Genomic DNA, 13,214 nt, shown 5'->3' with positions numbered 1-13,214 from the left:
AAATCATTAGTGTGACTCTTTTACAGACTTTAAAAGAGGAGACGGAGGCGCTTTGGTTTGATGTTGAGCTTCAGTATGCGCAGCTCACCAAGGTCTCAGAGCTGATGACCAGGGAACAAGATCAAGGTGAAGTCAAACAACAGCTGATTCAGCAGTGGAGAGAACAACAGACGTTTCTACAGACCAGGTGCAATGACCTTCTGCTCATTTTAACGTTTATGTTGGTGCACGTTTGAAACCAACCCTAAAACAGAACATAACACATGCAAGTTATTTAGTTGGCACATGTTTATTGCTGACATTTAAAACTGGGTGAATGCACCATGTACAGTAATCTCATGAAAAACAAAAACATTGGTGTTTCGAGCAGGATGGTGTCGTTGGAAAGTGTCGCTCACCTGCTGAAGTCTGCTGATGATCTGAGGCTGCTGATCTCAGAGAAACTGAACCAGATTATCAGTGAGCCTGTGAACGTCTCCTCTTTAACCTTTGTTGATCCGACAATGTTGTCCGATTTAAAGGTGCTGTATGCCTACTTGTTTATACAATTAGTTGGAGTCTAAATTGTGCACGTTTTTGTGATTAATGCTTTATTTCTTCCTCAGGAGATGAATGACCTACTGCAGGCTGAAGTGAAAAAGCTATCACGACAAACTGCTGCAGAGGAGAAACAAGTGTCGGAGGCCACATCCCCTTCATCCCTCTGCCAGGCACTCCACAATAGTGTCCATCATCTTGAACAGCTCAGACAGCAGTTGGAGAAAGTTCAGTCGGCTGCTCAGGCTTTGGATTGCTTCCTGGCCACAGTGCGAGAGGCTGAGGCTGAGAGCCCAACCCCGCTGGCAAAGGAGGACTCGGGCTGGCAGAAAAATGAGGCGGACTGGGACCAGGAAAGACATTCCTGGCAGGCTGCTTTGCAGAGATTGCACGCTGCTGCAGACCAAGCTGATGGTGTTGACAGCAGTTTGAAGGCAGTGGGGATGACTGTAACTGTAGACGGTGAGACTGTGACATGTCAGGATGTGTTGGAGTGTGTGTCCAAGCACATTGCGGAGATGGACAAAAAGCTGACGAGTGCCAAGAAGAAACGGAGCGAAAAGGTGATATTTCTTCAGCAAATGGATAAAATACATAAAAAAGAAGAGTCTATTCCTGCGGAGTTACACCAGACAAGGAATCTACGTAGCTCACCAGAGCAAATTGTGACACAGAGGCTTCTCACATCAAGTACAACAGATGAGGAGTTGAGGTTGGAGGCCAAGAGAAGCAGGTTGGAAGGAGAGCATGATGTGAAAACTCAAGCAGGAGAAGAGGACAAAGCTCAAATGTGGCTGGCTAAAGGGGATGTCTTAAATACCAAAGACCAGAGACAAAGGAGGATCAGCCAGGTCAAGAAGGAGGATGAGGGGGACATTTTGGTAAAGAAAAAAGCCGCCTTGTTAGCAGCGCTGAGGGAGACGAAGGGGACAGCAGAGGAGCTGCGGCTGCATGAACCAACTTTACCTGCACTGCAACAGAGGTACAAAAAAAAAAGCACTGAAGTGAAGAATATAAAATGATTTTGTGATTTCAATTCAAGATAGAAAAATATACATAAGAAAGACATTCCTTATATAAAAAAAAAATGACCAGACTAGAACCTAATCTACTTTCAGTGAACAAACATCACTGTACCAGTGTACCATCCAAGACTACTACTTAGTTTAAACATCTGCATTGTCTGTTTGTTGAATGATCTGCAGGACTCGTGCCTTGACAGAGCTGGAGAGAGCTCTAGCCGGCCTCCTGACTGAGGTCCAGGACATACGAGGAGCCTCATCACAATCAGAACTACCTGATGAGAATGAAGCGTGGGAAGTGCAGGATCTGTGGGAAGAGACAACAAAAGCTGTGGCTGAGCGGTAAAGTGTTTATCATTGGTTGTAGTTTTGGGGCAATTGTTTTACTTAATGGGTTTGACATATGTGTTTATTTCATCGATCACATCCAGGCTGGATCAGTGCCGTTTCCTCACAGAGCTGCTCAGGAGCTTTCAGAGCCGCCGTGCTGAGCTGAGTGGGACCCTGCAGAGAGCTGAGAGCACCATCGGTGAACAAGCCTCCTACATGGGCAAAAACAACCTCCAGAGACTTCACACCAAAGTACATCACCCCGCTGAGCATTAGCAACAAAGACACATTGATGCATGTGCCGACTCATGGACCGAGTGCATTTTTATATTTGACTGTCATTGTTAAAATAAGGAGTATTATTTTCCAGGTCCAGGAAACAAAAGGCGAGTTAAATGGCCTCGGGGACGCCATAGAGGCAGTGCGAAGTGTCTGCAGGCAGCTTCACTCTCATTTACGTCAAATACCTGATTGCACCTCAGTCCCGTTTGAGAATGAAACAGATACTCTGGTGGATCGCTGGCTGGACGTAAGTTTAGTAACTGCACCTCTTTTTATTTTGTTCTTTTGTTGTCTTTTAAGGGACTAATGTGGTTTGATTGTGAGGTTATTCCTAACTACTGTCATAATGTATTTAATGTCCAGTTTATATGTGTCTGAGTTAGTTGGTAAAAACATGATCTACAGCAAAACTGTTGTTAAATCATTTTACTGGAATCAAGTGTATTCTACATCAAAACTTTTGGCAGTGTTATGCAGTGTAAACTACTGACATAAACTCATAAAGTCACTGTTCAAAGTGGCAACGAGTAAACTGTAGCTCCACTTTTCTGTAAGTTACAAACGATATTGATATTCCAGTAAATTATGTAGAATTCAATAACGTTGACTTTGTAATTCCTGTTTTCTTTGTTCCACAGCTATCAGAAAGAACAGATTCCCACCTTGAGAATCTACATCTGGCTTTGACTCTGTGGGACGGGGTCCTTCAGCTGGGGGCGGAAGTGGAGAGCTGGACAGATGAGAACCTCACAGCTTTCACTCAGTGTCCGTCCTTTCAGGATGAGGACGCTATCAAGGCTTTACAGGTAAAACTCCTGATCTCAGGGCTCCGCATTTCTGCAGTTGCGTGGAATAACATTAACCCTCATGACGCTGTCTTCAGAGCGAGATTGAGACCCAGGACGAGAATATTCAGCGTTTCCACCAAACATCCACTGAGATTCAGGTGCTGCTTCAAAGCTCGGAGTTTCCTCTGGAGCTGCAGGTACATCTCTGAGACATGATCTCTCGTATGCTTTCCTGTTCAGGATGAACATATTTTAAGTTGAAATACGAAAAAGATGGACTGATGTGCAAACATGTATAGTTATGATTTAATTTTCGGTTCCAGTCTATGTTACATTCTCAGTCATATAATCTATTTCATCTGTTGATTAGTGTTATGTCTCGTATGGGCTGTTTTAAATTGTCGCTCCAATCAAGAGAAAAGACTATAGCTCTGAATTGATGTGAAGGTTTTCACCCCGAGCATTACATTTATTTGATAGAATGTGAGCTAATATTCTACCAGCACATCTGAAAGACATACACACAGGGTGTCATTGTCATGTCAGCAAAGGTGCTTGGTTTTGTTCTGTCAAGGTGGTGGAGACACAGATCAGGAAGAAGATGGAGCAGCTGAAGGAGCTGGTTTCTGACGCAGAGGACGTTTACAAGCAGATGGTGGCCACCAAAGAACAAATGAATGGGAGGATGGAAGAGTGTCTCAGCAGCCTCCAGCAGATCCAGGACTCCCTTCTCAATCTTAAAGGCCCAGATGTTTCCACAATACTAGCAAAACTTAAGGTAAGTACATAAATAAGATATGTTTATCATCTTAAATGAAGCTGCTTGCTTTGTTTCCTTTGATTGCTTTTATTTCATTGGCAGGCCAAGAAACATCTACAAATGTTTTTTTGGGTTTGTTTTTTTTAAGTACAAAAAGATTTCTGATTCTACTGTTGTGTCGCACTCATTAAAGCTGTTGTCCTATCACTTACTATTCTACTAGACTCCTTTTCATGAACAAAACTAAAGGAAGGACTTACTAAGTTATATCAAGATTTGCATGTATTCACAATACTTTTATTATTAGTTTATAAATATTAGCTTTTCTTTACAGGAGCTGTCTGTATGCTCTTGGTTATTAATTTCCATCAAGAAGTCATAACAATGACATTTTATAGTTTCTTTTCATTGTCAATGATTTCCAAAGTACCTACCTATTTATGAAGCTGTAAATGAGCAGTACTTTGCGCAACACCTCTCTTCAGGAGCTTTGCTGGCGGCTCCACAGCCAGGACGAGCAGGCGGAGAGTCTGTTGGAGGGTGTGCGTGTTATGGCCTCCATAGGCGGAGCAGAGGGCCTTCACGGTCTGTCTGAGAGTGGCGCCCTGCTGCAGGAGGAGGTCAGAAAGACACAGCAGCTCTTCTCTGAAGTGGAGGAACAGACTCAGAAGAACATCCAGGATCTCGACAGGTATGTCTGTCGTCTAACCCTTTATGAGGAACTCAATAATATGTAGAGATCGATATAACTTTAACAATAGGTTGTTGAAAAAGTGATTCAATTCTACTTTTTCGAGTGTGATTTTTGCGCAGTTAATATCACTTTCATCTATCATAACAAATTGCACCTTGTTTACACCTTTCTAGTACTAGCAGTCATATATAATTATAGTGATGTCACTTTATGATGTATGTTTGTGATATGAACAGACTGCAAGTGGAGAAAGAGGATCTGGAACAATGGTTGTGTGCTGCGGAGGAAAGAGCAGCGAAGGGTGAAGATCTTCACCTCCTAAAAGACGAAATGCTGCAGCAAAGGTAAAGGCATGTAATGTTTGATTTGTGGTTCTTTATGAAAGTTGTAGTAGTATAAGTACTAGGAATTGTTCATGCAGGAATTTTAAATAATAATTCTAATACTGATTGCTAAAAAAAAATGGGAGGTGAGAATGGCTGTAGCAGCAATCTTGATAGTACTATAATTATTAATAGTAGTGATACAAATATGTACTTTTAGTATTATACGCAGGCCTTGGCCTTCTCATGGTTTTTAGTGGTATTGCAAGTGGGCCATGGAAAGTAATTTCCACAAAGTTCATCAAATGTTTTCAGTATTGATTCAGTGTGTGACATTTCCACAAAGATATACACATGATGTACACATACACATATTTCTATCAAATAATGATAAAAACTGATAATGTAGGGTGAATAAAATCAGTGTCATTCTTAGTTTGTCTGAAGTTGAAGGAGCTGAAGGAGGTGTGGCACATTAAACAATACAGTACCTCCAAATCACAGCGAAGAAATGACGGGTTCATTTACTAACCAGGTCTTTCTGTGGCAAGTTTGCATGTTTTCCTTGTGTGTTTGTGGGTTTCCTATGGGATTCCTGGGAGGAGCATGGAGAGTTCAGTTGGTGAGAAAATACTTAACAGCTGAAATGATAACCAGGTAAACAAAGTGCAGGTTGTGGGTGTTGTGATTTTGACTGATCGTAGGCAGGAATGTTGCAGGTTGAATAGTGTGCCAGGTGACTGACTCATGCCTACACGTGAGTGCAGCAGTCACACAAAGGATCAAAGTGCTTTTGGTTTTTCCCATGATTGAGCACTACAGGTGTGTGCAGCTATTATCATGTATATTATATGCTCAGACTGTTTCATGCTTTTTACTCTTGGATGTAGTGTTATATTTCAATATAACTTTGTGTCTGTGAGTTTTCTGAAGTTTATCTGAATGCATATTAAATGAGCTACAAAGTTGCTTTCTAGTTTAGTCGGAAGCATTTTTACAATTACAAAGCCTTGTTTTTATGGAGTCTGATTTAATTCAGAATGAATAAATGCAGACAGAGGAATATACAAGAATAGTTTGAGATTCATTAATATAGATCTTTATATATAAATCCGTAATCCTGGCACAAATTCGATTAGTTGTAGTTAAAAAGGAGCAAACTCCTTGGCTATGGAGAATGTATTTGGGTTTTGAGTCTTGTCAGGAAATGGTCTGAGATCTGCAGGATTGCAGGTTGGCATTCTATCACATACTTGATCTCTAAAAGATCTGATGGCCACTTCTCTTTCAATTCCATGCTTTACAGTGCGAGGACCGAGCTTCTGCATCAGCACAAGGCGTCTTTGCAAAGCAGCAACCTTCAGCAAGTGGCACTGTTAGAAGAGAGCGACAAAGTACTGAAACAATATCACCACTTCCGCTCTCGCATGTTTGTCGACTCGAAAGAGACGCGGCGGTCTGTGAGCAGGGACGTTCACGTCTTCTCAGCTTTGTCCAAGTCGACTCAGTCATGGGTCGGACACCTGAGGCAGATCGCTGACTCTTCACCTGCTGGAAGATTCCTGGCTCCCGTAGAGCAGAAACTTCACTCTGCACAAGTAAGAAAACTTTACTTAAATTTTTAATGAGAGTGAGTTTGAGTCAAATATTTTTCACGTACTATATAGTCCACCCATAAAGAACACGTGTTGTTGAAAGTGCTGTAGTGGCTCAGGTAACAATTAAATCACATATCTAGGATAAAATATTTACAATATTAATTAACAACCTCATAAAAAAAAAAACGATTTAACTGATGACACGATGTTGTGAGATGCAGGAATGTTTGCTCAACGTTTGTGTTTTTGCCAGTCCACAATAAGAACATGTATTTCAATATTATTAAAAAACACTTTTGTGGGAATTAATTGGAATTATTTGAAAGAAGCTGGTTAAAACATTGTGGTCTGTAGTCCACAATAAACTATGAAATGAGGAACCTTGTATACCCACTTGGGGAGCCGCTCCTCTTATACATGGATGAGTTTGTAGATGTTTGTAAGGGTGCACAGAAAACACAAACTTGAGTATGGATGTATAAAGGTCTAAATCTTGAGTACTTGTCCTTTCATTTTTATGTAATTACAAGATGGGAGTGTCTAGAGTAGTGTCATATCACATGAGGGTGCGGTGTAGGTTGTTATTTTTGTCTAATTTGTTCAAACTTGTTCCAAACGAAGGAGTGTCCATATACTGCGTAGTTGATTCTCTTCAACGAGCAGGCTCAGGCTGACTGTCCGTCACGTCCATGCTCCTGCAATCTGAATCGCTTTTGTACCAGTCTGCAACATCTCAGCATGCACGTTTATTTTTTTTAGGTTGTGTTGGATGCCACGTCCGAGGGGGAGACTCGCCTGGAGGAGCTCAGAGTCACCGGAGCAGGTCTGAGCCACAGACTGTTGAACGGAGATGAGCTGAAACGAGAAGTCGAGGAAACCATTCAGAAAACAGTGGAGCAGTGGACGGACCTGTTGAAGTCAACTGAGCCTTATTACACGTGAGTGGGGGAAAGTGATTAGGACTCCAAAAATAAAAAGAAAGACTACGAAAAAAAAAACTGTTAGAATAAGTAATTTTTCTAAGAATAGAATTTCTCTCCTTCCAGGGCGCTTAAAGCGGAACCAGAGCTTGCGTCTCTCTACCTGGCCCAAAGACAGGCGGCTTGCAGAAGAGTGGAAGAGCTGCAGGACCAAACTGAGAAGCTTGGTGCTCTCTTCCCCTGCCCTGCCACCGCTGAACGTACACAAGCTAACCAGCTTTCCAAAAAACTGTTGGAGGAATGTAATTCTTTGCAATCGACTCTAATGAGTCTGGCTGAACGGAGGAGGGAACTGGCTGAGCGCACCGGTAACGGCATCTGGCAGGACTCCTCCTGGGCTGAGCTCGACGTCCACGGGTCAGCACTGATGGCGAAGCTGAAGGTAAAAGATGAGTTTCATTATTTAAGAGATTGCTAAGAGTTGCCAGGACGCCCAAAAGTATTTTATACCCAGGGGCATTCTTCTGAAGTTGCCAGGTGTTTGCTGTGTCGTAATTTGATGTTTCAGTATTGGTCCAAATATAAGAAAGGCTTTTTCAAAAAAACATTTTTAAAATAAAAATTAAGTCAAAAAATAAGTGGAATCATCTTATAATTAGTTCCCAGGCTGCAAATTCTGCATAACAGCAGCTTGGGGGCTTTTGAAAAAGTACAAACATGTTGGTTTTGGATGCGATCACAAACATTTGAGACAATCAGACATTTGCTCAATCAACAGTCACTCGGTCATAAGACTGCGGCGATGACAGGCCAGCTGGTAGGTGCTGGATGTTTACATTATGAAGCTATTCAAGAGCTGTAAAATGCTACATCCTGAATGCTTTGGATGGCAAGATGATACAGTATAGCAGGAACATGTTGGACTGGAGAGCAAGAGCTATAATACCGTGTAAGGAATCGATTCTGGACATTGGAGACTGTAGAGTCTAGACTCGGTATGGAACTGGATGTAACCAGAAGAAATATGAGAAGATGAGTGAAGTTGCACCATAAGGAGGGCTTGTCTGTTTGTCCTGCTTCTTTGTCCTATTTATTTCTTTGTCTGCTCGGTCTCATAGTATAAAACCACACAGTGTCACCTATTGATGCAGTTTTATTCTAGCAGCCAGAATTGTTTCCAGAGTTGGATAGTGATTGTGGTCCTCCTCAGGGTGTGTGCTCCCACCTCGAGGAAGCTGTGAATAATGAGGATCAGTTTGGCCGCTTGCTGCAGGACTGCCAGCATAAATGGTCATCCCTGCAGGAGAGGATGTCATGCCATCAAACACGAAATGAAAACTCCGCTGCACCAAACACTGATGTGTCATCTCTGGAGGTGAGTTTCATTAAGTAAACTGACCTGCTGGATCTTGTACAGTCAAATCTGATATTTTTATTTCACTTTACCCTTACGATAAACCACAATACATCTGTTAAAGTAGGTGAGTTTTTTTTTAATGGTATCATTCTGCATTAATCCCTCTAATTTACCTTTCACTCATTCCTCTCGTTAGGCTTTGCTTAAAGAAGTAACAGACATGGATAAAGACATTTTACAACTTGAAACACTGAAAGACTCTATTGGAGTGAGCTCCATATCAACATGTCTCTCCCAGGAATTCAGTGATCTCAAGTCCCACAAGGGTGCACTAGAGAGCAGCATTCGAGAAAGTCTGTCTGTTCTTAGAGTGAACGGGAATCAAAGTGTTCAGCAAATTGAAGCGGAGGCCTCCCGCCTCCAGATAGCAGTGAAAGCCGTGGCTGACAATGTGGAGAATCTGTCTGGGATCCAAGAGGTGTTGCCTGAGATCAGCCAGCTGAAACAACATTGGTGCACAATACAGGTACTCAGAATGCTTCTTCCGTGGATGACAGAAATAAAGATGACAACAGATAATAATTTAAAGAAGTATTTGTCTCCCTTTTCCCAGGACTTGGATGCTCAACTGACAGAGCTGGAAGCCAGAGTTAACTGCCTGCAGAGGACAAGTGACTCGAGCATCACGCAGCAAGCGCTTCCTGCAGATGCTCTTTTAACTATGAATGCAGTTTTAAGAGACATTGACAGGTACTTGTTTCCAAGACATGAAATATGCCCTCCTACAACATCCATGCAACTTGATACCTACATATAGTTGTATTCCATAACAGTGAACACTGAACAGAATTTTTTTAGATTTCATTCAGATTTTTTACAGTCTTTAATATTTACATGTACTTTTATCTGCCAAATTAAGCTGATGGACCATTTTTGCTTTGTGTTTCAGTAGAAGATATTCAGTTGAAATTACTTTTAATTGAATTTTATTTATTACATGTGGTTTGTTTGTTTGCAATGGACAAACTTGCATTTCAATAACTGAATGACTTTGTCTACAGGATATAATTATACATTTGTAAAATATTTTAAAAAAATGTTCCCCTACTCAATTTGCTTCTGGACTTTTGTTTTTGTTTCAATGTATGTAAAATAGATTTTCATGCAGTTTTTGTATAGGTTTTTTTTAATTAATCTGTTAAAATTAACAATAACTTGACTGATTCGGAAAAAAAGCACATCACATCATTTTCACATCATCTCAGCGGTGTTAAATTTAAAAATGTGGTTGTTTTTTTGTTTTTATTCTTATTTTTAGAGGCTTATCTTCACCATACGTTTTTGATTACTGTTTCTCTGCAGCCTCAAGTCCACTGTTCTACAAAGAAAGCAGGAGTGTGCAGAAAAAACTGCAAACAGAATAAGAGAGGTCACCGGTCAGCTGCACCGATGGAGCAAAACGGTGAAATCTGAGCCATCATCACTCAACCAGGTCAGACTCACTAATGTTTTATATGATCTGTAACACATTCCTGATTATTATAACCAATGTACTTTTATAAACATACAGTACTTTACTTTGTAGTTTTACTTTCTTTTACTTAACAAATTCAGCGTAAGAAACAGAAAGTTATCCAGCCCCGCTCGTTATTAAATTACAAAGCGATAAACACACGATCATATGCATAATGCAAATGTTCAGCTGAGGCTAACTCTCAACATCATACCTTTTTTTCTTATACAACATAATAATGTAATAAACAGAGTCTGTTTGACCTCTTTTGAAAACACTGAGGCAAATTATGGGACAAAAATTGAAGATAGAATTAAGTGTACTAAGTTTCATCAAGGTCTCGGTGCTGCAGTTTCTTGCCTCGTTGAAGAACATTAGTTAAAAACAGTGGAGTAGTGCTCTCAAAAGCAAAAAAAATCAAGCTTTCAACTAAAGTTGCGTTTTCTCTTTGCTTTAATGCCAAGCTGATTATCTTTTGCCATTTATTCTTTGGGAGCAAAACCCTCTGTTTTAGTCCCCAACAGGGAAATTATGTATTTTGTGTGGTTTTTCATAAAATACCACAGATAAACCTTCCAAGAAGTCACATTGCGCATTAACGAGGAGGAAGTGACATCTTTAAACCCAAGCTTTACCCGCTGCTTTCTAACACAAAAGTAATTCAGAAAAAAACTTCCGCCATGATACCGGCAAGCCTCTCTGCCCTGAAAGAGTGTTTTATGGGCAGAAAAAACATGAAACTGAAAAGGCGTGTATCTATGTGTGCCTGCAGGCAGCCATGGATGAAGGTTTGGGGCATCAGCGAGTGCTGGACGAGGTGTTGTCGGAGCAAATCTTTCTTCTAAATTGTCTGGGAGCAAAAGTGACAAAGAAACTGCGGAATAAGGCCTCACAGGCTCTCAAAGATAGTAAACCTGCATTTGAAATCCTGTCCAAATGCCTGGTGAGTTCTTCTGCAGACCCATAATAACACAATCAATTTCAAACCTCTTTCTAATAATGTGAATCATTTTTTTGTGCGTCACAGTTGGATTATAGCTCAAGGAGAGCACAATTGGAAAACATTGACTTTCTGAGCAGAGGTATTGAAGACAGAACACAACATTCACCTTCATCAGAGGAAACTTCCCCCCAAATTCCTCCTATTTCTTCCATATCTTCTGCAACAAGCAACCCAATCGAAACTCAGAGCAGTTTCTCCATTCCAGAACAACATCGTCCTTCTACTGAGCCTGTGACAGATACATCAAGTGGAAGAAATGCAACCGCTGATCCAACAAAACAGGATCAAACATGTATTTTAATGAAAAATCCAGATGTTTCTGCTCTGTGCACGACGAGTACTCTCACGGAAAAAGCTAAAGAAGATACCACAGTGCCTGTTTCAAAGTCCAAAATCCAACAACAAGTCACATCAGATCCACCAAACATAGAGTGGAAGACTTCTGATGGGTCCAAAGATGACAGTGGCACATTGTGCACTGATGCCACTCCTCTAAGTAGCAATCAAAGCAGTGAAAATGAGCTATTAATGTCTGAGTGTTTAGATCAACAAGCAAATTCTCAAGCACAGAACAGAGACAACACCTCATCCTGCACAAAGAAAACGTTTACGATTGTTTTGGACATAAAGCCAGGAGACATGGTGAAGAAGGAAAATGATGACAGCAGCCAGGAAGTAGAGTTTCATGATACCAAGCTCCAAGAAATGTCAAATAAAGAATTCCAGGAGAAGAAACCTGCAGGTTTTACAGCATCAGAGAAAGAAAGCTTGAAAGTCTTTGATGGAGGATTAGAATCAGACAAATCAGAGGCGGATCCTGGTGCTAAAAAACCAGAAAAACACTGCGAGCATGTCATCGGTAGCCCAAAGAAGGTATTTACTGTGGTATTGGACCTGGACGCACAAGACATGCAGGAAAATAATGCCAGCCATCCAGACGTGCCTAAATGTCCACAGGGAGGAGATCATTGTGATATAAAGCTTTCAAACAGAGAAACTTGTGAGAAGAAATCAAGGCTTTTTCCATCAGCCAGTCCTGAATCCATTATGGAAGAAATGACAAATTGCCCTTTACCATTAGAAGAAAAACTTGAATGCATTGATGCTCAAGAGGAAGAGATGCACTGTCAGGATGCAAGTGGAAACCCAGCTCAAGCATCGAATATTGTGTTGGACACGAAGCTGCAACAGAAAGTAATGGAGGAAAGTTCAACTATTCCACTGGGAAGCTCAAATGTTTTCCCATGTCCTCAGAGAGAACAGCTTTGTGACATCAAGCCTGCAGTTGTTTCGAATACAGGCTCTCCTGAAAAGAAATCCAACTTCCTCACCACATTAATCAATCCTGAACAGGATCAAACCAAGTTGAAAGGCCACAATTTGTGTCCAGGATCAAACCCCTTGATGATAATAAGTTCAGAACATGAGAAGGAAGAAACCAGTGGTGCCAACGAGGGAAATCAAATAAGCCATGGATTGAAGCATAATGACGTGTTGTCTTCCCACCAGTCGTGTGTCACTGCTGCAGAATGTCTGCTCATTGCCCCACATGAGGTAGAAACAACACTTCCACATGTCAAACAAGAGGAGAGTTCAGGGCTCTGTCACTCTAAAGAGCAAACAGAGAGCTCATTGTTGCTTTGCACTGTGGAGGATTCTCTACAAACAGGAAACGACCTGGCGAAAATACAAATACCTGCAGCTGATGTTAACCAGGTGACAGTTGCTGACCTGGCACTGTCTGCAGGTTCAGCATGTGAGCGGGTGGCAGAAGGAGAAGACACAGAAGAGACAAATAAATCAAAAATAAAATGCCCAAAAGTGCCAAAAAGCCTTGACAGTACACCATTGCCAAAAGCAGAAAGTGAATCAGAGTCATCCACAGCAGTAAAGAAGTCTGCGGTCACACAGGCAGAGGTAAGTTTCTATCTTTTTTATTAATTTTTTTGGCTGTTTCATTCAAACAGTTGGTAGCTGCTGCAGCAGAAATATGTGGAACTGGAATCCGGATATTTTCTGCTATGGTTAGCAGGAATCACATTCTGTTTGAATTAAATAAATGTTGTTAGTGCAGGAGTTGCTTTTTA

The 13,214-nt window shown here is 41.2% G+C and overlaps 1 protein-coding gene across 12 annotated transcripts in view; it reads left to right on the top strand.

Annotated features, from left to right (window-relative positions):
• Window positions 1–13,214, top strand: part of syne2a (spectrin repeat containing, nuclear envelope 2a) — an 86,447-nt gene that overhangs the window by 24,772 nt on the left and 48,461 nt on the right. For all 12 annotated transcript variants that reach the window (XM_080513877.1, XM_080513882.1, XM_080513875.1 and 9 more), the window contains 20 exons: window positions 27–187; window positions 371–521; window positions 606–1,519; window positions 1,743–1,901; window positions 1,991–2,141; window positions 2,260–2,418; window positions 2,810–2,977; window positions 3,055–3,156; window positions 3,534–3,737; window positions 4,205–4,410; window positions 4,650–4,757; window positions 6,043–6,334; window positions 7,094–7,272; window positions 7,381–7,696; window positions 8,465–8,629; window positions 8,808–9,137; window positions 9,225–9,361; window positions 9,974–10,103; window positions 10,897–11,067; window positions 11,152–13,044. In XM_080513877.1, the coding sequence (XP_080370003.1) occupies window positions 27–187; window positions 371–521; window positions 606–1,519; window positions 1,743–1,901; window positions 1,991–2,141; window positions 2,260–2,418; window positions 2,810–2,977; window positions 3,055–3,156; window positions 3,534–3,737; window positions 4,205–4,410; window positions 4,650–4,757; window positions 6,043–6,334; window positions 7,094–7,272; window positions 7,381–7,696; window positions 8,465–8,629; window positions 8,808–9,137; window positions 9,225–9,361; window positions 9,974–10,103; window positions 10,897–11,067; window positions 11,152–13,044 (6,096 nt within the window). The remainder of the gene's footprint in view (window positions 1–26; window positions 188–370; window positions 522–605; window positions 1,520–1,742; window positions 1,902–1,990; window positions 2,142–2,259; window positions 2,419–2,809; window positions 2,978–3,054; window positions 3,157–3,533; window positions 3,738–4,204; window positions 4,411–4,649; window positions 4,758–6,042; window positions 6,335–7,093; window positions 7,273–7,380; window positions 7,697–8,464; window positions 8,630–8,807; window positions 9,138–9,224; window positions 9,362–9,973; window positions 10,104–10,896; window positions 11,068–11,151; window positions 13,045–13,214) is intronic.

The sequence above is a fragment of the Blennius ocellaris genome (assembly GCF_963422515.1).
Source record: "Blennius ocellaris genome assembly, chromosome: 18".
NCBI lineage: Eukaryota > Metazoa > Chordata > Actinopteri > Blenniiformes > Blenniidae > Blennius > Blennius ocellaris.
Note: the sequence above shows the minus strand (reverse complement) of the source record. Positions and strands in the feature narration are given on the sequence as shown.